The sequence below is a fragment of the Suncus etruscus genome, chromosome 15 (assembly GCF_024139225.1).
Source record: "Suncus etruscus isolate mSunEtr1 chromosome 15, mSunEtr1.pri.cur, whole genome shotgun sequence".
NCBI classification, from domain to species: Eukaryota; Metazoa; Chordata; class Mammalia; order Eulipotyphla; family Soricidae; genus Suncus; species Suncus etruscus.
Genome location: NC_064862.1, coordinates 56,586,224 through 56,609,553, shown reverse-complemented (window position 1 = coordinate 56,609,553; position 23,330 = coordinate 56,586,224). Strand labels below are relative to the sequence as shown.

General features: G+C 45.8%; 1 protein-coding gene across 2 annotated transcripts in view; it reads right to left on the bottom strand.

The window, feature by feature from the left end:
• Window positions 1-23,330, bottom strand: part of IQCK (IQ motif containing K) — a 95,237-nt gene that overhangs the window by 14,400 nt on the left and 57,507 nt on the right. The window contains exon 8 of one of the 2 annotated variants that reach the window (XM_049789211.1): window positions 6,604-6,715. The exons of the other annotated variant lie outside the window; for it this stretch is intronic. Coding sequence (XP_049645168.1) covers window positions 6,604-6,715 — 112 coding nt within the window. The remainder of the gene's footprint in view (window positions 1-6,603; window positions 6,716-23,330) is intronic. 2 annotated transcript variants of the gene reach the window in all.

The window sequence follows — 23,330 nt, the reverse complement described above, 5'->3', positions numbered from 1 at the left end:
GCTCAAACTCAGGTGGGATGCATGCAAACTTAACTGTGGTGTTATGTTTTTGTTGTAGGATACGTTCTTTTAATATCCTGGTGCTAACATGGGAAGAATACACAGAAGTTACTACTACCAAGAAAGAAAGTGAAGGGGCCAGAGAGATAGCACAGCAGTAAGGCATTTGCCTTGCATGTGGCCAACCAGGGAGGGACCTGGTTCAATTCCTGGCATGCCATATGGTCCCCCAAACTGCCAGGGTCAATTTCTGAGTGCAGAGCAAGGAGTGACTCCTGAGTGCCACTGGGTGTGGCCCAACAGCCAACCAACCAAACAATGAATGAATCGATCAATAAATAAAGTTTTGGGTTTTACTTTTTGTTTTTTTGGGCCACACCCCAAACCCCGGTGACGCTCAGGGGTTACTCCTGGCTATGGATTCAGAAATCACTCCTGGCTTGGGGGGACCATATGGGATGCCAGGGGATCGAACTGCAGTCTGTTCTAGGCTAGCATTACCTCTTACACCACCACTCCAGCCCTGTTTTTTGTTTGTTTGTTTTAAATAAAGAAAGATAGTGCAGTGGGTGTCTAGAGGGAAAGTGTTGGATTGTTTGAACTGTGAGCTAAGCTAGTATCTTGCTTATTTTCTCTGGAAAAAAATAGTGAGTCTGGTTATTTAGACTGGCGTATTTTGAAGGTATCCCTGGGAAAACGAACGCAGTGAACTCATTAGTCTTTCTGAGGAGAGAAACTTGACAATTGTGGCCAGTAACAAAAGGAACTTGCAAATGAACTCTGGAAGCAGAAATCAAGTTTGGTTGCCTTTCAAGACTTCTCTAAGATCATCAATGGTGTAATCACATATATGGATTATTGTTACCTTTTTGTTTTTGTTTTTATTTTTGGCCACACCCAGTAATGCTCAGGGGTTACTCCTGGCTATGTGCTCAGAAATCGCTCCTGGTTTGGAGGACCACATGGGACACCGGGGGATCGAACTGCGGTCCATCCTAGGCTAGCACATGCAAGGCAGACCCTTACCGCTTGTGCCACCACTCCAGTCCCGATGGGTTAGTTATATAATAGCTCACCCTCAGAGAGCCATACATAACTCGGCAAACCAACATTTCAAAATGACAAGGTACTGAGATCCAACATGATGCCAGAGTGAAAGATTCAAAAAGTAAGAGAAGGGGCTGGAGCAACAGCACAGTGGGTAGGGCATTTGCCTTGCATACAGCCATCTGGGACTAACCTGGGTTCAGTCCCTGGTATCCCATATGGCCCCCTCAGCATTTCTAAAAAAAAAAGAGAGAGAGAGAGAAGCCAGTGAATCTGGGTAAGTATACAAAGCTCACAGGCAAGATTTCAAAAATATTTTTTATTCAGGAGGTTCTCTTGGCTCTGATCTCAGAAATCACTCCTGGCAGGCTTGGGGACTATATGGGATGCCGGGATCAAACCTGGGTTGGCTATGTACAAGGCAAACACCTTCCTTGCTATGCTATCGCTTTGGCCCTCAAGCTGTCTTTTTTTTGTTGTTTTTTGTTTTGTTTTGTTTTTTGGGTCACACCCAGCAGCACTCAGGGGTGACTCCTGGCTCTATGCTCAGAAATCGCTCCTGGCAGGCTCGGGGGACCATATGGAATGCAGGGATTTGAACCACTATTCTTCTGCATGCAAGGCAAACGCTCTACCTCCATGCTATCTCTCTGGCCCCGGCCCTCAAGTTGGTTTTTTTTTTGTTTGTTTGTTTTTTGGGTCACACCCGTTTGATGCTCAGGGGCTACTCCTGGCTAAGCACTCAGAAATCACCCCTGGCTTGGGGGGACCAAATGGGATGCTGGGGGATCGAACCTCGGTCTCTATCTTTCCTTGGCTAGTGCTTGCAAGGCAGACACCTTACCTCTAGTGCCACCTTCCCGCCCCCCCCCAAGTTGTTTTAAAGCAAACTTAAGTTTATCATTTTTGGGTCTTGGGGTGACAACTGAGGGTTCTGGGGGCCACTTCTGGATCTTTGCTCAGGGATTAACCCTGGCGATGTTGGAGATGGACCCAATGTGGGAAGCAGTCAAGGAAATACCTTAATCTTAGTACTATCTCTTTACCCCAGCCCCATATTTGTTTTTGTTGTTGTTGGGGGCCATATTCAGCAGTGCTCAGGGCTTACTCCTAGTTCTGTGCTCACAAATCAGTCCTGGCAGGGCTAAGGGTACCATATATGGTACTTGAGATTGAACCCAGGTTGTGTAAGGCAAATGTCATATCAGGTCACTATCACTCCAGCCCCCAGGCAAAACTTTTTTTTAATGCTTTTTGGGTTATCCCTGGCAGTGCTCAAGGCTGAGTCCTGGCTTTATACTCAGAGAGCTCTTCTGGCAGTGCTCAGGGCTTATTCCTGGATCTATGCTAAGAGATCACTCCTGAAAGGTTTGAGGGATCATATGTTGCACTGGCGATCAGGTTGATCATGTGCAAGGCAAATGTCCTACCCACACTGCCATCTCTCCAGGACCCCAAAACTGTTTCTAATATCACAAAGACTTGGCGGGGAGCTGTTCACTGGCATTGTTCTAACCCTTTGATGCCTCTCAACAGTAACCCTGTAAGTCAGTCTCTGTTTTGTCCCACTTTGTCCCCAAAAGACTGAGGCCTCATGAGGATCATGCAGGGCAAAGTGGGTCGATTCCAAGGTCAGGCTGAGCCAATGCCTTGTGGGTGAGGGCCAGTGCAGGGGCAGGGACTAAGGGGTCACACCTGCAGGTCATGGGGTCCTACAGCTTACGTAGTCACATCCCCCCTACAATCCCTTAACTGACCATGGAGCTGGGGAGCAGTCTTAGAAATGCTTTGTTAGTCTGTTTTGTTTTGGGGCCACACCTGGGGCTCTAGGCTTACTCCTGGTTAAACATTCAGGAATTACTCCTGGTGGGCTCTGGGCTCAGGAGACCATATGGGAAGTAGAACTGCAAGTAGAACCCAGGTCATGCACATGCAAGGCAAGAGGTGCTAACAACCTTCTCTTTCTCCCTCTCCTCCTCCTCCTCCCTCTCTCTCTTTCCCCCATACTCCGCCATCAGAAAATGCTGTCCTCTTCTAGTGTCAGGACCACCCCCTGCTCCACAAAACAAAACAAAACAAAAAACCCACAACCCAGCCAGCAAGCAGCAGGTGTGGAGGTGGAAATGTACCCCCCTCCAAACCCCTCATTGGCTGGATTCCCCGACTTTAATCCAGGCCGATTCAGGCCTCGTTCCCAGTGTACAGAGCAGCCAAATCCATCCCTCAACCCATAGCAAATCAGCTGGAAAGGAAGAACTAACAGAGAAAGAAATAGGCCTCTGCACTGTCCCTGACTTTTACACTGATTACAACCTCCCTGGCCTTCCAAGTTGGAAGAGAAAGAGTGATGGGAGATGGGATGGGACGAGGAAAAGAAAACTTTGCTAAGGGTGCGCCTGGAGCAAAGCTGCCTTAGGACCCACCACCCAGACCAGCACTGCTCCAGTGTACACTGCCTCTGTACCGACTCACTGACTCCTTCATTCCTTCCCTCTTTCCTCCTTTTCTTCATTCCCTCCTTCCTTTCTTTCCTTCCTTCATTCTCTCTTTCTGCCCTTCCCTCTCTTCCTCCATTCCTTCTTTCCTTCCTTCATGCCCTCCTTCCTTCATTCCTTTCTTTCCTTCCTTCCTCTTTCTTTCCTTCTCTTGTCCTTCCTTCCTTCCTTCCTTCCAATATTCTTTCAATATTTGAATGTGCCTTCAACCCCACATTCTTTGTCACTTTCTTTGAATCAGGACACAGCTATAGTCCTTGTGATCCAGGAATTCTCTTGTTGCCCAAAGTGGAGGCACCTATGGACAGGCCCTGGGGCCTCTGCATTTCAAGGAGTGCCCAGAATGTAAAGGATTTGGTACCTCCAGGGCTATCAGCTCTGGCAGACCATGAGAACAGGACTAGTATACTTAAAGTTATCTAGATGCCCTAGACCTGGCCAGAAAAACCACATCAGAATCTTATAAAGTAAGTTGTTTTGTTTTGTTTTGAATTTCTTTTCTTGAATTCAGAGAAGCTCATAATTACAGAAAATCAGAGTTGTAAAAATTGTAACAAATCAGAGTTCCTGATTTTGTGTGCCCCACATATAATATTTTGTGTATCGCCTATGTGGGCATATTTGTTAACATGGATATTTTTTCAGAATTATTTGTGATTTGGTTGCATATTATAGCTCTTCATCCCTAGGAAGTTCACCATCTATTTTAAGGATGAGGTTTTTTTTATGTGTGTTTGTTTTGGGGCCACACCTAGAAATCCTCAGGGGTTACTCCTGGCTCTGTGCTCAGGAATTACTCCTGGTGATGCTTGAGGGACCCAATGGAAAGATGAAAATCAAACCTGGATGGCTACGTGCAAGACAAGCAACAACCTGCTGTTTTATCACTCTGGCCCCAATGATGATATGCTTTATCTAACCCAAGAACAATTATCAAAATCAGGAAGTGTAGGGGCTGGAGCAATAGTACACCTTGCATGTGGTCAACATGGGTTTGATTCCCAGTCCCCATATGGTCACCAGAGCACCTCCAAGAATGATTTCTGAATGCAGAGCCAGAAGTGACCCCTGAGCATCACTGGGTATGACCCAAAAATAAAACCAAATAAAAACAAAACAAAATCAACCACAATCAGGAAGTGAAAGAAAGACAGGAGTGGCAAGTTCGAAGCAGCAGGTTGTGCTGAGGATTTATTTCTCATCGCCTCTCCTCATGGCCACGTATTCTGTGTTTATTGAAAAGTTATAAGGGGCTACCACTTGTGTGAAGGATAGCCATTAGCACAACTTCCTGGTCATTTCACAGTTTTGCCAAGGCATAGTTTTTTCTTTAAAGATGTTTGCAAATGTTTGGTCCTGCAATTACACAAACATACACAACACACACACACACACACACAATACACACACCTAATAGCAAATTGTGAACCTCCTTCCACATAACTATTGAACAGTGGTGCAAAATCTTTAGCATTACACAGCCAAGCCACCACTCTCTCACTAATGACCAGAAGGACAATTACAATTCTGCCCAGGGCCAAAAGGGAGATATATCTCACACACAGACACAGAAGCCCATCCTTGTAATTCAGGCAAATATACTAGACACCTGCTGGTGCTCCTTTTTGCTAGAGAAGAGTCACAGCATGTTATTGCCCCCTCAGCTCCCATTTTAACCTTACCAGGATGCCTGGCTTCTGCCTCCTTGATAACTGGTATGATGCTGATTTTTCTTCCAGGAAAAGGCAATTTGGAAATTTAAAAGGAGCAATGCAAACCGGATAAAGGAGACCACCAGATCAGGGGCCTGTTCTGCTAACACCTGAATGTTGACATGTGGGTGGTTGAGTCTCACCATAGGGGAGAAGACACAAGCATCAAGCAAAGGGAGGGTTAGTCACCCCAACCTCTGCTTTAAAGAATAAGCCCATGAGCAGCAATCCACTTCCAAAACAAGGGGTTATCCTAGATATCTTGAAGCTTTAAAAACCACTGAACTCTCCTCCACAAAGCTGCAGAAGAAAATAATAGCCACTGATTCTTCCCAAATAGTTGAGTCTAGGTTGATCCCTATGAGGCATCCTCAAAATGGGTGGCGAGAAATTCCCCTTTTCTGCAAGAACCATACCAGTCCAGCACCACACCCTACACCCTCTAACAGTAATGGCCCAGCTCTGTGATTTAACCTTTTTAAACTGCCAAGCCACCATATTTGTTTCAGAACTATAAATCCTGGACCACATGCAACCTCAATTTTTTAATAGTAGTGTCAGACCAGTAGTATCACAGAGAATCTGATGGGAAAGTTCCATCAAAATCTTCCAAGCTCAGTGAGCCTAACTAGCACAAAAGACTCCACTAGCACCAACAATGGTCCAGTCAACCTTCAGACAGTTTAGTAACATCATGGAGAAATACAACAATCATTTCAAATGGACCCTCGTTAATCTAAGTTTTGATCATTCCATTTGCCTTGGTGTTGGAACAAACAATATAAAGTAAATCTATTTGTGCCTACAAGGAGGCAGGCAAAGGTGGTGGGTGTGACACTGGGAACACTGGTAAAAGGAAGGTCCCACTGGTGGTGGTGTTGTTGTTTTCATGCCTGAAACCACTGTATTAGGAACAACTTGTTAATCACAGGTGTTATAATAAAACATTTTAAAAATAAATAAGTAGGGGCTGGAGAGATAGCATGGAGGTAGGGCATTTGCCTTGCATGCAGAAGGACGATGGTTTGAATCCCAGCATCCCATATGGTCCCCTGAGCCTGCTAGGAGCGATTTCTGAGTGTAGAGCCAGAAGTAATCCCTGAGTGCTGACAGGTGTGACCCAAAAACCAACATAAATAAATAAATAAATAAATAAATAAATAAATAAATAAATAAGTAAACCAACCTGCTGATAGCAATCTGTCCGAGAGAGGGAAATAGTGTGATCAATGATGCCTGTCACTGCACAGAGATGTGGGGTGCAGCTGGGCCACTGAGTCACCCCCACCGGATACATATTACTGGGGCTTCTCTTAAATAAGCTAAGGGCCAGGAATCAAGCTACTCACTTTTCCGTTCTTGTTTGGCCCAGAACATTTGGATTCTTTGGCGAATGTGCTTCTCCTCCCTCAGCTTCTTTTGCCACTGACGCAGCTCTTGGATTTCAGGGTGACAGCGCACCTGCAAAACACCCCCAGTGTAAGTTCCTGAGCCACACTTTGCACATGAGCTTGTTAAACTACATGGAAAATCCTTCCCCAATCAATTGGATGAAATGACTCACTGCAATAGGATGCCTGTCTTGAATACAGGCAGGGGGTGAGGGAGGAGGTAGATGGGGAGCATTGGTGGTGGTAAGGTTGCACTGTTGAAGGGGGGTGCTCTTTTCATAACTGAAACCCAACTACAAACATGTTTGTAATCGTGGTCCTTAAAGAAAGACATTGCCAACAGAATACTGGAGCAAACATGTAATGGTGATCTTCAAGATCTGCCATTCAAGATCTCTGCTGTGCAATAGAAATAGAATGCAGCCACATGCATCATTTAAACGCTGCACTCTTGTCTTAACAAGTATAATTAACTGGTAAGATTGTCTTTAAAAGGTGCCAAAGAGATAGTGCATTGGGTAGGGCACTTATTTTGCATGTCACTGACCAGGGTTGAATCCTCAGCATCCCATGCGGTCTGCTGAGTCCTGTCAAGAGTAATCCCTGAGTGAGGAGCCAGGAGTAAGCCCAGAGTATGGCCAGATGTCCCCCTTCCATAGTTGTTTGTCATTTTTTTCTTTCTTTTTTGTCTTGTTTGTTTGTTTGTTCTTGTAATTTTCTTTAATTGTCTTTTTATTATATATTTTTGAATAAAGTCCAATTATCTATTTTTTCCCTTGTGGTTTGTACTTTGGATTTTAACTGTTGTTTGGGAGTTAGATTTTTTTTTTTTTTTTGGTTGTCCATGATGGTACTCAGGAGCCACTCCTGGCTCCGGAGACCATCTGTGGTTCTGGGGCTCAAACCAGGGTCAGCTTTATTAGAGGCAAATGCCTTAACCCCAGTACTATCTCCCCAGACCTATGGCTTATGTTTGGAGATATATCTAAAAAACCATTCTTAACTCAAAAGACGTAACTTCAACTTACCTCTATGTTTTCTTATGTGCCATGTAGTTTTAGCTCTTTTGGTGAGGGTCCGGGGGAGGCACAGTCAGAGATGCTCAGGGGTTAATCCTGGCTCTGTGCTCAGGAATTACTCTGATAATGCCTGCGGGACTACATGGAGATGCTGAGGATCGAACCTGGGTTGGCTAAGTGCAAGGCAAGTGTCCTCCCTGCTGTGCTATCGCTCCAGCCTCCAAACTCTACATTTAGCTCTCTGCTCCATTGGAACCTCATTTTCAAATGTGATATAAATTAAGTTTCAATTAGATTCTGTAAATATCCAATTTTCTCACTGCTATTTTTTTTTTTTTGGTTTTTCGGGCCACACCCGTTTGATGCTCAAAATTGCCCCTGGCTTGGGGGGACCATATGGGGATCAAACCGCGGTCCTTCCTTGGCTAGAGCTTGCAAGGCATACACCTTACCTCTAGCGCCACCTCACTGGCCCCTCACTGCTATTTTTTTTGGGGGGGCCACACCCGGCAGTGCTCAGGGGTTACTCCTGGCTGTCTGCTCAGAAATAGCTCCTGGCAGGCAAGGGGACCATATGGGACATCGGGATTCGAACCAACCACCTTTGGTCCTGGATCGGCTGCTTGCAAGGCAAAGCCGTTGTGCTATCTCTCCGGGCCCTAGACTGCTATTTCTTAAAGAGTCTATGATTCCCCTTAGTGAACAATCTTGGTATTCTTGTCAAAAATCAACTGACCAGGGGTCAGAGCAATAGGGTATTTGCCTTGCACACAGCGGACCCAGGACAGACCCAGGTTGTTATTCCCAGCATCCCATATAATCCCCAGAGGCTGCCAGGAGTGATTTCTGAGCACAGAGTCAGTAGTAAACCCTGAGTGTCGCTGGGTGTGCCCCAACCTCCCCCAAAATCAAGTGACCACAAGTGTATGAATTCATGTCTTTCTTTTTTTTTTTTTTTTTTTTTTTGGTTTTTGGGTCACACCAGGCAGTGCTCAGGGGTTATTCCTGGCTCCAGGCTCAGAAATTGCTCCTGGCAGGCACGGGGGACCATATGGGACGCCGGGATTCGAACGGATGACCTCCTGCATGAAAGGCAAACGCTTTTACCTCCATGCTATCTCTCCGGCCCCTTCATGTCTTTCTTTTAATTCTTTAAAAAGAAATGCTTTGGGGGCTAGAGAGAGAGTGCAGCAGTAGGACATTTGCCTTTCACGAGGCTGACCCAGGTTTGATCCCCAGTGTCCCATATGGTCACCCAAGCCAGGAGCAATTTCTGAGTGCATAGCCAGGAGTAACCTCTGAACGTCACGGGGTATAGCCCAAAAAACAAAATTAAATTAAATTAATAGAAATGCTTTTGGGGCCAGAGAGATAGCACAGCGGTAGGGCATTTGCCTTGCAAGCAGCCAATCCAGGATGGAAGGTGGTTCGAATCCCGGCATCCCATATGGGCCCCTGTGCCTGCAAGGAGCAATTTTTGAGCACAGAGCCAGAAATAACCCCTGAGCATGGCCCAAAAAGCCAAAAAGAGAGAGAAAGAGAGAGCGAGAGAGCAAGAGAGAGAGAGATGCTTTTATTCATTCTTACATAGTTTATTTTTATATTTAATTTTTTTTTTATTTTTGGGTCACACCCCGCAGCGCTCAGGGGTTACTCCTGTCTCTATGCTCAGAAATCGCTCATGGCAGGCTCAGGGACTATATGGGATGCTGGGAATTGAACCACTGTCCTTCTGCATGCAAAGCAAATGCCCTACCTCTATGCTATCTCTCCAGCCCTATATTTAAATTTTTTAAGGGGGAAATACTCAGCAGTGCTCAGGGCTTACAACAGGCTGTTTCCAGGGATCACTCCTAGCAGTGCTGGAGGATGCTGGAGATCAAATCTAGGTCAGTCACATGCAAATCAAGTACCTTACTCTCTGTACTTTCTCCCTGGCTTGTAGTATGGATTCATTTCTATACTCTCAGTTCTGTCCCCATGATGCCTTTATTTTTTTTCCCTTAGAGCTAAAAAAATTTTTTGGTATTTTTGGACCACACCCAGCAGTGCTCAGGGGTTACTCCTGACAGGCTCAGGTGACCATATGGAATGCCGAGGATCAAACCAGGGTTGTTCGTGGGTCAGCTGTATGCCAGGCAAACAGCCCACCACTGAGCAATCACTCCAGCCCCAACCAACCCTTAGGGCTAAATTTTATTGACTTTCTAAAATAAGGCTTTAGGGTAATGAATAAAGGTCAGCCTATAATTATTAAATCACTGCCTTTTAAATACTCCTTCTAGTTTGTCCAAAAATATTCATCACAGCTGTATTTAAAGCCTCTGGGAAAAGTAGCAATGCTGTTTAGATGTGTGCCACATTATAAATCTACTAGAAACCCTCCAAAATTTCCTCCGTGGAATTTGAAACAAAAGATTAGGCAGAAAAATTATTGAGATCCAGCATTGTCACTAAAATATGAAAGAACTTTCTTCTTCTCCTCCTCCTCCTCTTCTTTTTTTTTTTTTGTGGGTCACAACGGGCGGTGCTCAGGGGTTACTCCTAGCTCTACGCTCAGAAGTCACTTCTGGCAGGCTCTGGGGACCATATGGGATGCCAGAATTTGAATCGGGGTCCATCTTATGTTGACTGTGTACTAGGCAAATGCCTTACTGCTATGCTATGCTATCGCTCCGGCCCCAAGAACTTCCTTCTTTAGCTTCAAATAAAAAAAAAAAATCCATGTTTAAGGGGCATAAAACCGCAATCTTGACCATACTGCAACCTTAAAATAAAATCTTTAAGCTTTTGCCTTTCTCAATTCATTTCCAAAGAGTCCTGGTTTTCAGGACTGGAGCTATAGCACAGCAGGGAAGGCATCTACCTTGCACTCAGAGGATCTGGGTTCTGTCCCCCGCATCCCACATCCCCAGAGCTCTGTGCCCTAAGAAGATTTGGAGAATTCGTATTATCAGACCCCCCCCAAAAAAAATAAAGTGTTTCCTGCTCCTTCTCCAGGTCATTGGGTGTTTTTCTTGACATAAGAAAAAAAATACAGTTTTTTATTCCCCACCAAAATAAAGATGAATGTTTTCTGTTCCACTGAGCTATTACTGCTTAAATGGTGGCTACTATTGCTTAAAATAAAATATATAATTTCTCCATAAATACATTTTAAATTACATACATATACAAAATACTGTAAACATAAACAAAATGCATTTCCAAGTAAAAGTGACCCCTTATCTTACCAAACAGGTAATGAATATTTTAAAGAGAAATAAATATGAAAACATACTCTTTTTTTTTTTTTTACTCAAGTCAGGGTGCCAGGGGATGATCCTGGATCAGCCAAGTGCAAGACAAGTGTTCTGCAGGGCTTTATTAATGAGCTGTTTTGTTTGTTTGTTTGTTTATTGGAGGTGGGAAGGTGGCCTTCACTCAGTAGTACTCAGAGCTTATTCCTGGCTTTGGGCTCAGGCATCACTCCTGGCAGACTTGGGAGACCATGAGGAGTGTCAGAGATTGAACCAAGTAGCTTGACTATATGCACAGCAATTGCCCTCCCAACTGTATTCTGGCTCTGATTCTCCCAATCCATAAATCCACAAGAATAATCTGAAATCAGCTCTGTGAGCAGCCATCGGAAAAATGATCAAGCCAAGAAGCTGACACGCTAATGAATCATACAATCCAAGGTAAGAGGCCCCCTAAAAGGTTCTGTAAAAAACATAAACTCTGGAAATGATTGTCTAACCCGAGGCCTTAGATGGTTAAGAGGAACTGGGCATGAGAAGGTGGGGACAGTCTCCAGGGCGAGGCTGCCTCCTGGGACTCCCAAATGACCCTTCCTGCATCTCTACTTCTGAATTCCTCTTAGCTTAGTTGTTTTCCCTGCTTCCTGGCCAAACAGACCAAAACATAGCAACGGTTACCCTCCCTGGATGATTCCCTGGGGTTCTGCTCATTGCTTTGGAGGAAGAGCCTGGAAGGCTGCTCAAATAAGACAGTGACAGCCTATGGCATTCAACTGTATTATATACGGTTGTCTCACAAGCATTCAAGGACTAGATGAAGTTCCAGCATAGACAAAAATTTCCTGTCTTAGAATCACAACTTAAAATCTGCTAGTTCATATGAAGGATTCTGTACATGAGAAAAGTTGGTTTTAACAGAGGAAATGTATGTTTGAAAAATCCCATTTCATGACTTAATGAAGTCAGAAAGCTTTGTGATCTTTTTCTTTTTCTTTCTTTCTTTCTTTCTTCCTTCCTTCCTTCCTTCCTTCCTTCCTTCCTTCCTTCCTTCCTTCCTTCCTTCCTTCCTTCTTTCCTTCTTTCTTTCTTTCTTTCTTTCTTTCTTTCTTTCTTTCTTTCTTTCTTTCTTTCTTTCTTTCTTTCTTTCTTTCTTTCTTTCTTTCTTTCTTTCTTTCTTTCTTTCTTTCTTTCTCTCTCTCTCTTTCTCTCTCTCTTTCTTTTTTTCTTTCTTTCTTCATGTTTATTCTAGTGGTTGTGAGTGTCCCTTCCTATCTGGAAGAACATTTTGAAGGCATCTACTTTTCAAGAGAACTGGGGTTGGAGAGATAATACAACAGGTAAAGCCTGACATCCAGCTAACCTGAGTTCAATTCCTGGCATCCCATATGGTCCCCTGAGCACCACCAGGAGTGATTCCTGAGTGCAGAGCTAGGAGTAACCCCTGAGCATCATCAGGTGTGGGCCAAAACCAAACCAAAACAAAACAAAAATTAAAAAAAAAAAAAAGAGAATCGTTATAGCATCACATTCTTCCTAGTAGGGTAGAAGTTTACTGATGAATATTTGTGGTGTGATGACCATGTCTTTGGGATTTTAGAGATGCTTACAAGTGTGTTCTAAAACAGCATTTCAACATTTCTGAGTTTAGGCACTGTGCTCGACAATACTTCAAGGGTAGGAGTTTCATACACTGCCACCACAGTCCTAATATTTCTTCCCAAATCCAATGCCCTGCTTTGCCCAGCTTCCTACTAAGGATCAGTTCGAAGTTCCAGTTGCCTTTGGGTATTTATTTCCCCAATTTATGTCTTTATATTGGAGCAATAGCTCAGCGTTAGAGTGTTTGCCTTGAACATGGCCGACCCCACACAGACCTGGATTCGATTCCCAGCATCCACTCTGGTCCCCCGCACCTGCCTGGAGTGATTTCTGAGTGTAAGGCCAGGAGCAACCCCTGAGTGCTGCTGTGTGTTGCCCCAGAACAAAAACAAACAAATAAAAAAACCTCCAGAGGTGAGAGATTGCTCTATGGCTATCCCCTTCCTCTGACTAACTTGACTTAGCTTGATACTCTCTAGATCCAGCCACAAAGCAGAACATTGCATGACTTCACTTTTTCTTAGAGCCAAGTAGTATCCCACTGTGTATAAATACCAGAGTTCCTTTATCCAGTCACCAACTCTTAGACACTTGGATTACTTCATATTTGAGTTCTTGTGAATAGTGCTGCAATGAACACAGGAACACAGAAATCTTTTCTGAATAGTTTCTGGGCCCTTGGGGTTGATGCCCAGAAGTGGAATTGCTGAGTCATATGGAAGCTCCATTCCGAGCTTCTTAAGGAGTGTCCAGAACTGGAGCCATAGTAAGATGCTTGCCTTGCACACTGCTGACCTGAATTTGATTTCTGGTTCCCTATAAGTTCCCTTATGCCCTGCTAGGTGTGATCCCGAGTACCACTGAGTGTGACCCAAAAACTTACCCCACAAGTTTAATCCAATATAAAAAACAGAAAAAAAATTATTGATGGTTAAGAACTCTCTCTGCTAATGAGCGTCACCTGCCTATTCTACTGGGCAAATGCAGGTCACGTTCCCTTTGGTTAATACTTATGTGATATTTATCCCTTGTCTACTCTACCTTCAACTACTCTTAAGTTTTGTTTTGTTTTGTTTTTAATTGCCTGTACCTCTAGCATTGAAGTATATTTTCAAAATCCCAATCTAGGGGCTCAGTGATAGCACAGTGGTAGGGCATTTGTCTTGCATGCAGTTGACTCGGGACAGACCTGGATTTGATCCCTGGCATCCCATATGGTCCCCTGAGCCTGCCAGGGGCGATTTCTGAACACAGAGAGCAGGAGTGACCCTTGAGCGCCGCCAGGTGTGGCTCAAATACCAAAAAAAAAAAAAAAAAAAAGATCCCAATCTAAAAATCAGAAAGGAACTTTTTCTTCTATTTATTCATGATGTACCTGTATTTGTATTTCTCTCTCCTCCCTTATTTTGGGATATGCCATGCCCCCCTGTTTTTCTTTTCCTGCTTTTTATTACAGCGGACTTTCGAAATTCCATTTTCTTTTTTTTTTATTTGTTAGTTCATTTTCTATTTGTTTCCTTTAAGATGTTGTAAGAATGTGAAAAATCAATTGTGAAAGAGGTGGAATTTCATTTGTTGAGCTTCCCTCCCAAAGTAATTATTCCAAAGTCTTTCAAATGTTTGAACTGCAATTGTCCCATACTGACCGCAGCAGAACCTATCACTGAACAGTTCATACAATGGCTGCTTAGTTCCACCACTTTCCCCATCACTCCTGCTGCTACTCTCCATATTCCTTGTCACTAATGAAAATTTTAAGTAACTTTTCCAGTGAGAGATGCATGTGTTTGAAAACATGCACTAGCCATTGCTCCTGAATGATACTGTAGCAGGTAATGAATTCTTGGTTGACTCTTGCTTCCTCTGAGGATTGGAAGCTACTTCACTGTTTTCTGCATCTCTGCTGATGAGAAAACCAGCCAGTGTCTCTGCTCTTCCTTTGCAGGGATTCCTTCCTTCAATAGGACCTTGAGTTTTTTCTTGGCCTTTGATTTCATCATGAAGCCTGCCTGCATGGGTCTGTCCTTATTGATCTAGTTCAACTTCATGTTTCTTTAACTGGCATCTTCTCACTCTGTATCTTTGGGCACTTCTCTCCTGAAACACTCTCTTGGTCTCCCCACTCTGGAATTCCTTTCTTTCTTTTTTTAAATTATATTATTATTATTATTATTATTATTATTATTAGGTTTTGGGTCACACCCGGCAGGCTCCTGGCTCTGTGCTCAGAAATTGCTCTTGGCAGGCAGGGGGACCATATGGAATGCCGGGATTTGAACCACCGTTTTTCCTGGGTTGGCTGCGTGCAAGGCAAACGCCTTACCGCTGAGCTATCTCTCCAGCCCCATGGCCCTCTTTTTCTGGCTTTGACTCAACTCCACATTTCTTTCTCTCATCTCTATCTCTCTGCTGCTTGGTTCCCCAGACCTATTTCCCAGTTCACTGATGACTCTTCTCCTGCTGTGTCTCCCTGCTAACTAACTCTCTCACAAGATGGTCTGCACATGATCCACATCAACACCTGGGAGCTTGTCAGAAATGCAAACTTATGGGCTCCAGCCAGGATATACTCAGTCAGAACTAAACACAGTGGGTCCCAGGAAGGTGCCTTAACAAACCCACTAGGTAGTCATTTCTACTCTGTTCTTTTGTTAAGTTTTCCATTCCATTCCTTTCTATAATTCTATGATGTTCTATTCTGTTTTTGCTATTGGTGGTGGGTTTTTTTGTTTCTAATATTTAATTATCTTATGTGAGAGGGGTGCATACCAGGTTGTGCTCAGAGCTTACTCCTGGTTCTATTCTTTTTTGTTGTTTAGTTTTTGGGTCACACCTGGCAGCACTCTGGGGTTACTCCTGGCTCTGTGCTCAGAAATCACTCCTGGCAGGCTCAGGGGACCATATTGGATGCCGAACCACTGACCTTCTGCATGCAAAGTAAACGTTTTATCTCCATGCTATGTCTCCAGCCCCTATTCTTAAGGGTTCAGGGGACAATATGGGGTGCCAGGGCAATCCCCTGGCAGCTCTGGCACACGCAAAGCAAGAGTCCTCCCTGTTGTACTATTGCTCAAGCCCCTTCTTGAATCATCTTTCACTTCCTAGCCTCAAATTACTACTCTGCCTTTTACAGGTTTGGATTTATTGGCAGCTCCTTCTCTGGGTTTATTTTCTGTTTTCATCAGTACTGAGGTCCCTGGTTCTGAGTTTGCCCAGGTCTGAGTGCTTTTCTTTTATCAAGAGGTCAGTAAGCTTTCTTTGGTGAAAGGTCAGAAAGCAAATATTTTGGGCTTCTTCCTGGGCCCCATGGCCTCTGTCCCAGTGACTCAGCTATGCCATTACACAGAAAAGCAGCCAGGCATCATGCTTTGAAAAAAATAGATATGGCTGATTTAAAATAAAAAACTTTTTTTTAAATGAAAACAAGGGTCGGAGTGAGTGAAAGCACAGCGGTAGGGCATTTGCCTTGCACGTACGTGGCTGACCCAGGACAGAATAGGTTCTATCCCTGGCATCCCATATGATTCCCCGAGCCTTCCAGGCACTGCCGGATGTGGCCCCAAAACAAACAAACAAAAAACAAGCAGAAGCAGTGGGCCAAACTCAGTCTCAGCCGTGCCAATCCCTGATCCTATTCTTGTGGGATCCAAGAGAGAAGGGTTGGCTCTCCTTCCCCACCCTTCTATTTCTCCATAAATACCGCTTTGAGAGCATTTCTGAAACTTTACCTAAGAAGACTGAAGTCGATTAAATGCCCGTTATGCACAGAACTCACAGGATCTTGCACTGGAATTTCTGATTCATTCTGGGTTATGTGAAACCAAAATGTTGTTTATGATGAGTCTGAGCAGAGCCCTGAGAATGATGCTGATGGGATGGGGCATTGGGAAACCCGGTCTGAAGGACGGAGCCTTCCCCACTTCAGAGCCTCCTCCCCTCACATCTGGACAACTTAGTTTCACTCCTTCCATATATGACACAACTGAGAGGGCTTGCAAAATTTTAGAACTAGAGTCAACAAGGCTGATTGACTTGGCCATGAATGCCCCAGCATGGTCAGGGGTCAAGAGGTGGGTGAGTCAAAAGAGCAGCTGCTTGGGTGGGGGGATTCCGACTTTTCTTTTCAGAGGCACTTCTAGTCTTCACCCAGGAAACTACATATATGGTTTTATTTTTGTTTTGCTTTGTTGTTTTTCTCTTCAATAATAAAGCCTGGTGACAGTGTATAATTAGGCAAACTGGAATCTCCCCAGAAGAACCCACAGCCCAGTAATGGAAGTTGAGATAAAGTTCATACAACATTTCCTCTGATCCAATAATGGGGGGATGGAGACGAAAGAGCAAGAAAGGCTTTGATGAAGTTTCCAGTGTACGAGAGGATTGACTTTCAGTGAAGTTGACTTCCAGGATTACAAGTGTTGTGCAATTGCTTTCAACTCTCTTTCCTCCAGGGTCCAGAGCTGCCACCCATTTTTTCCAGTACACTGGATGGGTATACCCTGAGCTCCTCCATGGGTGCCTCTTAAAGCCAGGTTCCCCATAAAGCAACCGGGGCATTGCTTGGGAACTGGCACAAAACCCAAGTTCTCTGGCTCCAGTCCCACTCATCCAAGTGACTTGTAAACTCTGTGTTGCAGGGCCAGTGGTCATGTGTTACTAGAGCATCCAGAGTGCTGATGCAGGCTAAAGATCAGGGAAGGTGGTGCCATGGCCCTCGGAGTCACAGTGCCCCAAAATCTCAGCCACTCTTCTCATTAACTCTCAAATCTAGGGGGGAGGTTGTGACGTGTTTCAACTCATAGAGTAATCCCAACTGCCAGTTCTTGGCCTTGGGAAGGCCAGAGCTTTCCTTTGGTGTCAGCCTTAGGCAAAGTGAGAGGCCTCATGGGAAGATGAAGGCTCCCCGAGCCTGCGGCCAGCAGTGAAGTGAAGGCACAGGCGAGGGCAGCTTGGGCCTTCTGGTTAGTTCCTTCTAGGAACCCTGCCAGGTAGAAGGAGGCTGGGAGGTGCCTCCTAGGGGTTCCTGATTCCCTGAATGCAGAGGTCCCTTATGGAGCCAGGCGAGGAAGGTCCAGCTCGATGCACAGAGGCCATATTTACCCCTTGACCAGCCCAACATGCTCAGGAGTAAGCCCCTGTGAGCAAAGAGTAAAACCCACCCAGTGAGTATTAATTGTGAAAAACCAGCAACTATGTTCTGAGTCACTCAGACTTTCCTCCCTCCCTCTCTCTTTTCTCCTTCCCTCCCTCCCTCTCTTCCTTCCATCCTCTCTCCCTTCCTTTCCCTCTTCCTCCCTCCCACCTTCCACTTTTCTCTCCTTCCCTCCTCTCTTCACTCCCTCCTTCCCTTCCTTCTTCTTTCCACCCCTTCCTTACTTTAGTCCCTACTAAACACAGGGTATCATTCTATACACTCTGGTGTAGACTTGGATCATTTACCCATAAACCCTGCTGGAAGAGACACTGGGCAGCCCATTAAGAAAAAAAGTTAGTGACTGGGGCCTTTGGCTGTACCCAGTGGCCGGCTGGGTCTTGTACCCATCCCAGAGCCTCATGGGGATGCACCTACAGGGCTTCACCCTGATTCATGTTCTGTGCCTGCATTTGGGATTTCTAGAGAAATGTGAAGGAGTCCCTGTTTTTGTTTGCATGCAGGCTCCTGCTCATAGGGTAGCTAGAATTTTCTTCTTTTTTGGGTCACACCCAGTGACGCTCAGGGGTTACTCCTAGCTCTGAGCTCAGAAATTGTTCCTGGCTTGGGGGACCATATGGGATGCCAAGGGATCAAACCATAGTCTGTCCTGGGTCAGCCATGTGCAAGGCAAACGCCCTCCCACCTGCACCTTTGCTCAGGCCCCCAATAGCTAGAATTTTCTGCAGTTTTCCTAACCATTGCCTCAGGAGTCTGATTCTACCCTTGCTAACATCTTTGGGGCTTATTGTTTATTGTTTTGGAGCCCCACTCTCGGTGCTCAGGGCTCTGTATTCAGTACTCAGGAATCACTCCTGGCAGTGCTCAGGGAACCCAAAGGGATGCCAGAGAGCCCAGGTCAGCTGCATGCAAGATAAGTGCCCTCCCTGCTAGACTTTCACTCAGCCCCCCATATCCTAACATACCTGGGATCAATTGGGACCAAGCAAGCTGAGGCCAGGTGTGTTGGGGAGCGTGGGAAGGTAGGGAGGAGTGGGTTTTGCTGACAGCCAGGCAAACTGGTAAAGCATTTCCTGGGTATATTAAGGAAACAGCATTTGCAGATCTAACTCAGAGAGATTTAAACAACTACAGACCCCATGGGACAGGGCATGTCCCGGAGGCTAAGCCCAAAGTGGCCCGAACTCACTATTTATAGTGCTATGACCTATTTGGGCTGAAAGGGTGGCCCTGAAAACTGTCCTAAGAACCAGGACTGGAAAGTGACAGTGGAAACAGGTGCCTCCATTCTGGAGTGTGGAACCACTCTGAGCACAGGGAAAGGGGCTTCTGAGGTGCTTAAGGGCAGTTTTGAAAAATGAGGGGGTTTTGTGATGGGGAATTTTAAAACAAAAATGTTTTAAGAAAAAATATCCGGAGATATGTGAAAACAGAGTTGTGGGGAAGAAAGTGAAATGAAGAGCTAAGTATGTCAAACATTGCCTCTGCCTTTATTCATACCCTCCCAGCAAGCATCAGGAGACCAGCATCATTTATACCCCCATTTATAAGGACAGAAAGTGAGGTTTGGGGATACTGAGATTGGGAATGCCCACTGCCTCCTGACATTCCACTTCCCCAAGCTGTGGTCTCTGTGGCCTTGTCTCTGGCTCATGTAAACTCCTGAGCTTCTTCTTCATATGAACTCTCATTCATAAAGTCTGGTCTGGGGTCTGAGATTCTGCCTTTCACAAGCCAGATGACAATGGAACCATGGACCACGAGGCTACAGACCACAGACCACTGAGCCGATGTTCACAGACCTCAATAGAATTACAGTCCACGAGCCAATGAGCCACAGATCACATACCACAATGGGCCCACAGACCACAGGCCAATGAGTCAGAGATCACAGAGTATGGTGGACCCACAGATCACAGACCAATGAGCCACGAGTGGCCCACAGACTCTGAGCCAACGAATCACAGAATACACACCAAAATAGGCCCACAGACTCTGAGCATGGTGAGAGCATAGACCCAGACCAGTGGGTCACAAGGGAGGAGTCAGAGGCGGCCACTTTTATGGCCTCCTGCCCTGCTTCATAGCTACTGATGCAGCCCTCAGGAGGGCACTAGGGAAAGGGGGACTACTGCTAAGAGGGTGCACAGGGCTGCTAGCTGGAGTCCTCAGTTTCTCCTCATGAGGGTTGGAAGGACTCTTATGATAAGGCAACTGATATCCTCAGGATAAAGGGGGAGAGAGAGAGAGAGAGGAGAGAGAGAGAGAGGAGAGAGAGAGAGAGAGAGAGAGAGAGAGAGAGAGAGAGAGATCTATGACTTCTGCATCATCATTTCTGCCATGTGCTGGTGTGCTGGTGGGAAGGGACTTCTTGGAAGGAGAATGCCAGAAGTGGGGATCATTGGGGACTCAGGCAACAACTCCCAGTGTCTCCCAGATGGAGGTCAGGTCAGATCATGGTTCTCTTCTACCAAGAATTCCAATAGCATCATTCAAAAAACCCTGAGATTCCAAGTGCTGAGGTGCACTCTCATTTGACTCAGTACCTCGGGTCCCAGCTGCACCCTCTCCACCTTCCTGGTTCTCTTAGACCTAAACCTGGGGATTTTCAAGTGCCCTGGAAAGGGAGGACTTTCCTGCCAGCCTGAGAGGAAAATGGGGCTGCTTAACGGAAAGTGCTGTTCATTCTGGGGTTGCAGGCATAGATAAATCAGCCACAGTGACTGACAGATCTTCCTGTGAATCCCCCCAAATAACTGGCACCCCTGCCCCTGTAGGCATCTTCCCAGGCACTTCCCTTCTATTTGAGAACCAATTCAAGCTCTTTGCTTGAATAATAAATACCTCCACCAAGAGGTCAGCAGCTGTCTATTCTCTAACACTTTACTTTTTTTGATGTCAAGGGGCAGGGCATGTCAGGGGTTGGGTCTGGGCCTTATCTGGCTGTGTTTGAGATTTACTCCTGGCTCTGTGCTCTGAGGTCACTTCTGGCAGTGCTGGGATTAGAGATGGGCTGTGCACCAGACAAGTACCTCACCCTTGTGCTACCTCTTGGGCCCACTCCATCCTTGGTGGAACCTGTCTCAGGGATGGTGTGATGTGATTTGTCCAGGATATTCCTGAAGACCAGCCTCAGCTCCACCATGATTGAGTTCTACTTGGTGACAGTGACCCCAAAAATGCAAGGTTTTAGGGGGCAGGAACAATATGTCTCCTTCCATTATGGGCCAGGCCTTTAAGACTCACAGGGAAGGTCTCCCCCACACCTGGCAGGCTTCTGGGCTTCGGCAGAACAAGGATAAGGGGAGGGAAGTCGGGTCCTAGAAACAAACAGGGCTTTGAGCTTTGAGTGGCTATGCTGTGACCCGCTCACCTGCACACACTACACCTGACTGCCATGCAACTAAAATTCAAACACACTTGGGGGATAGAGTGTTAGCACAACAGGGAGGGCATTTGGCTTGCTTACAGCAGATCCAGGTTCAATTCCAGGCATCCCATAGGGTCCTGAGGACCATCAGGATTGAGCGCAGAGCCAGGAGTATACCAGGGTATACTACCACCATCCACCCACCCCATAAAAAACACTCTGGAACCACTTGATCTCATGACAGGGTTGACTTGCCCACCAGGAGGAAGCTAATAATCTGCTTCATAATTCACTTTTTTTTTTTAAATAAAGGACCAAGTTTTTAAAGATTATTGTCTCACCCTGGATCAGCAGGGAAATTGACTCACACCCCAGTTGTTTTGCTATTGACCAAGGCTCATGCCTTGGCGTCAGCTGGAGGGACAGCTAAAGAGATGCACAAAAGGAGGAAGCACACTCCCACCCCTGCCCTGAACAGCTGCACCCCTGAAGCGGAAAGGAGGAAGAGGAAGCTGAGGAGCTGGAAGCAGGCAGCAGTATCAGGGAGGCCGGCAAGAAGTGAACCAAAGCACAAGAGTCTGGTTCAGACCCCCACCCCCAGGCCAGGCTGAGCACGACCCGAGGGCAGGAAAACCAAGAGACTCTTGGTCAGTCCCATCAGCTGACTCCATTCAGCTCCACATGTGAGAACAACCAAAAAATGAATCGTGAATCCAGAAGGCGGCAGAAAGACATAGAGCCAGATGAGTCTCAGAAAGAGAAGGGGTCCCAAAGTGTGCTCCCAAGAGCCCCACAAATAGCATTTCCTATCCTGGAGCCTCCCTACTCTGGGGGCTGGTTACACAATCTGGGTTTGGTTGGCTGAATGACCGGCTTGGTTTTGGTTTTGGGGCCATACCTGGTGGTTACTCAGAAGTTACTCCTGGCTCTGTGCTCTGGAATTATTCCTGGCAAGGTCTAGGGACCATATGGGATGCTGGGGATCAAACCTAGCTCAATTGGGTGCAAGGAAAGCACCCTCCCAGCTGTTCTATGGCTCTAGGCTCACGATCTGAGTTTTTCAAGGACTACCTGTCTGTCTGTCTACCTGGTTCATTTTGTGGCAGCAATGAGATAGGCTGCTTGACTGGATTCAAACTTCCGGAAAGGAGTAAGATTCGCTCAGAGAATGGAAGTACCAACAAGGGGTCCAGAGAAAAGGCCTCTGGGGATGTCCTGCTCAGGGAACAAAGGTTGTAGGTAAGAACAGAGGCCATCTGGTTTCCACTGGACTACCTTGCTGTACTACCTCTCTGGCCATGTTTAGTGGATTTTTAATTAAAAAAAAGTCATAGTGCCTTCTCTTTGTTTTTTTTGTTTGTTTGTTTTTGTTTTTGTTTTTGGTTCTTGGGTCACACCTGGTGACAATCAGGGGTTACTCCTGGCTATGCGATCAGAAATGTCTCCTGGCTTGGGAGACCATATGGTGTGGTGTTGGGGGGTGGGGGTGGGATGGGGATCAAACCATGGTCTGTCCCAGGCTAGCACGGGCAAGGCAAACGCCCTACTGATTGTGTCACCATTCTGGCCCTAGTGCCTTCTCTTTGTAAATTTTTTTCTAGGACATATTAAATCTAGATTTCCGTAATCCTTCCCAGGCTCACTCCAAGATACCTCTTTGGTCACAATGGGTTGTGTGCATGCTTGTGTGTTTATGGCTACTGAAATTTCATGATATTAATAAAAAAAATATATGGAAGAGATTGCAGGGATAGTAAAGAGAGTAGGGGCACTTTGTTTGCATGCATCCAATTTGGATTTGATCCCTGGAATCCCATATGGTTAGTTCTCCCACTGCCGAGAGTAATTCCTGAATGCAGAATCAGAAATAAAAAAGGGGGGCCGGAGAGATAGCATGGAGGTAAGGCATTTGCCTTTCATGCAGGAGGTCATCGGTTCGAATCCCGGAGCCCCATATGGTCCCCCGTGCCTGCCAGGAGCAATTTCTGAGCCTGGAGCAAGGAATAACCCCTGAGCACTGCTGGGTGTGACCCAAAAACCACAAAAAAGAAACAAAACAAAAAAAAAAACCTGCGGGCCGGGCGGTGGCGCTGGAGGTAAGGTGCCTGCCTTGCCTGCGCTAGCCTAGGACGGACCTCGGTTCGATCCCCCGGCGTCCCATATGGTCCCCCAAGAAGCCAGGAGCAACTTCTGAGCGCATAGCCAGGAGTAACCCCTGAGAGTCACAGGGTGTGGCCCAAAAACCAAAAAAAAAAAAAAACCTGCGCTACATCTATTATCTCTTCTCTCAATGCTAAACTCAAACT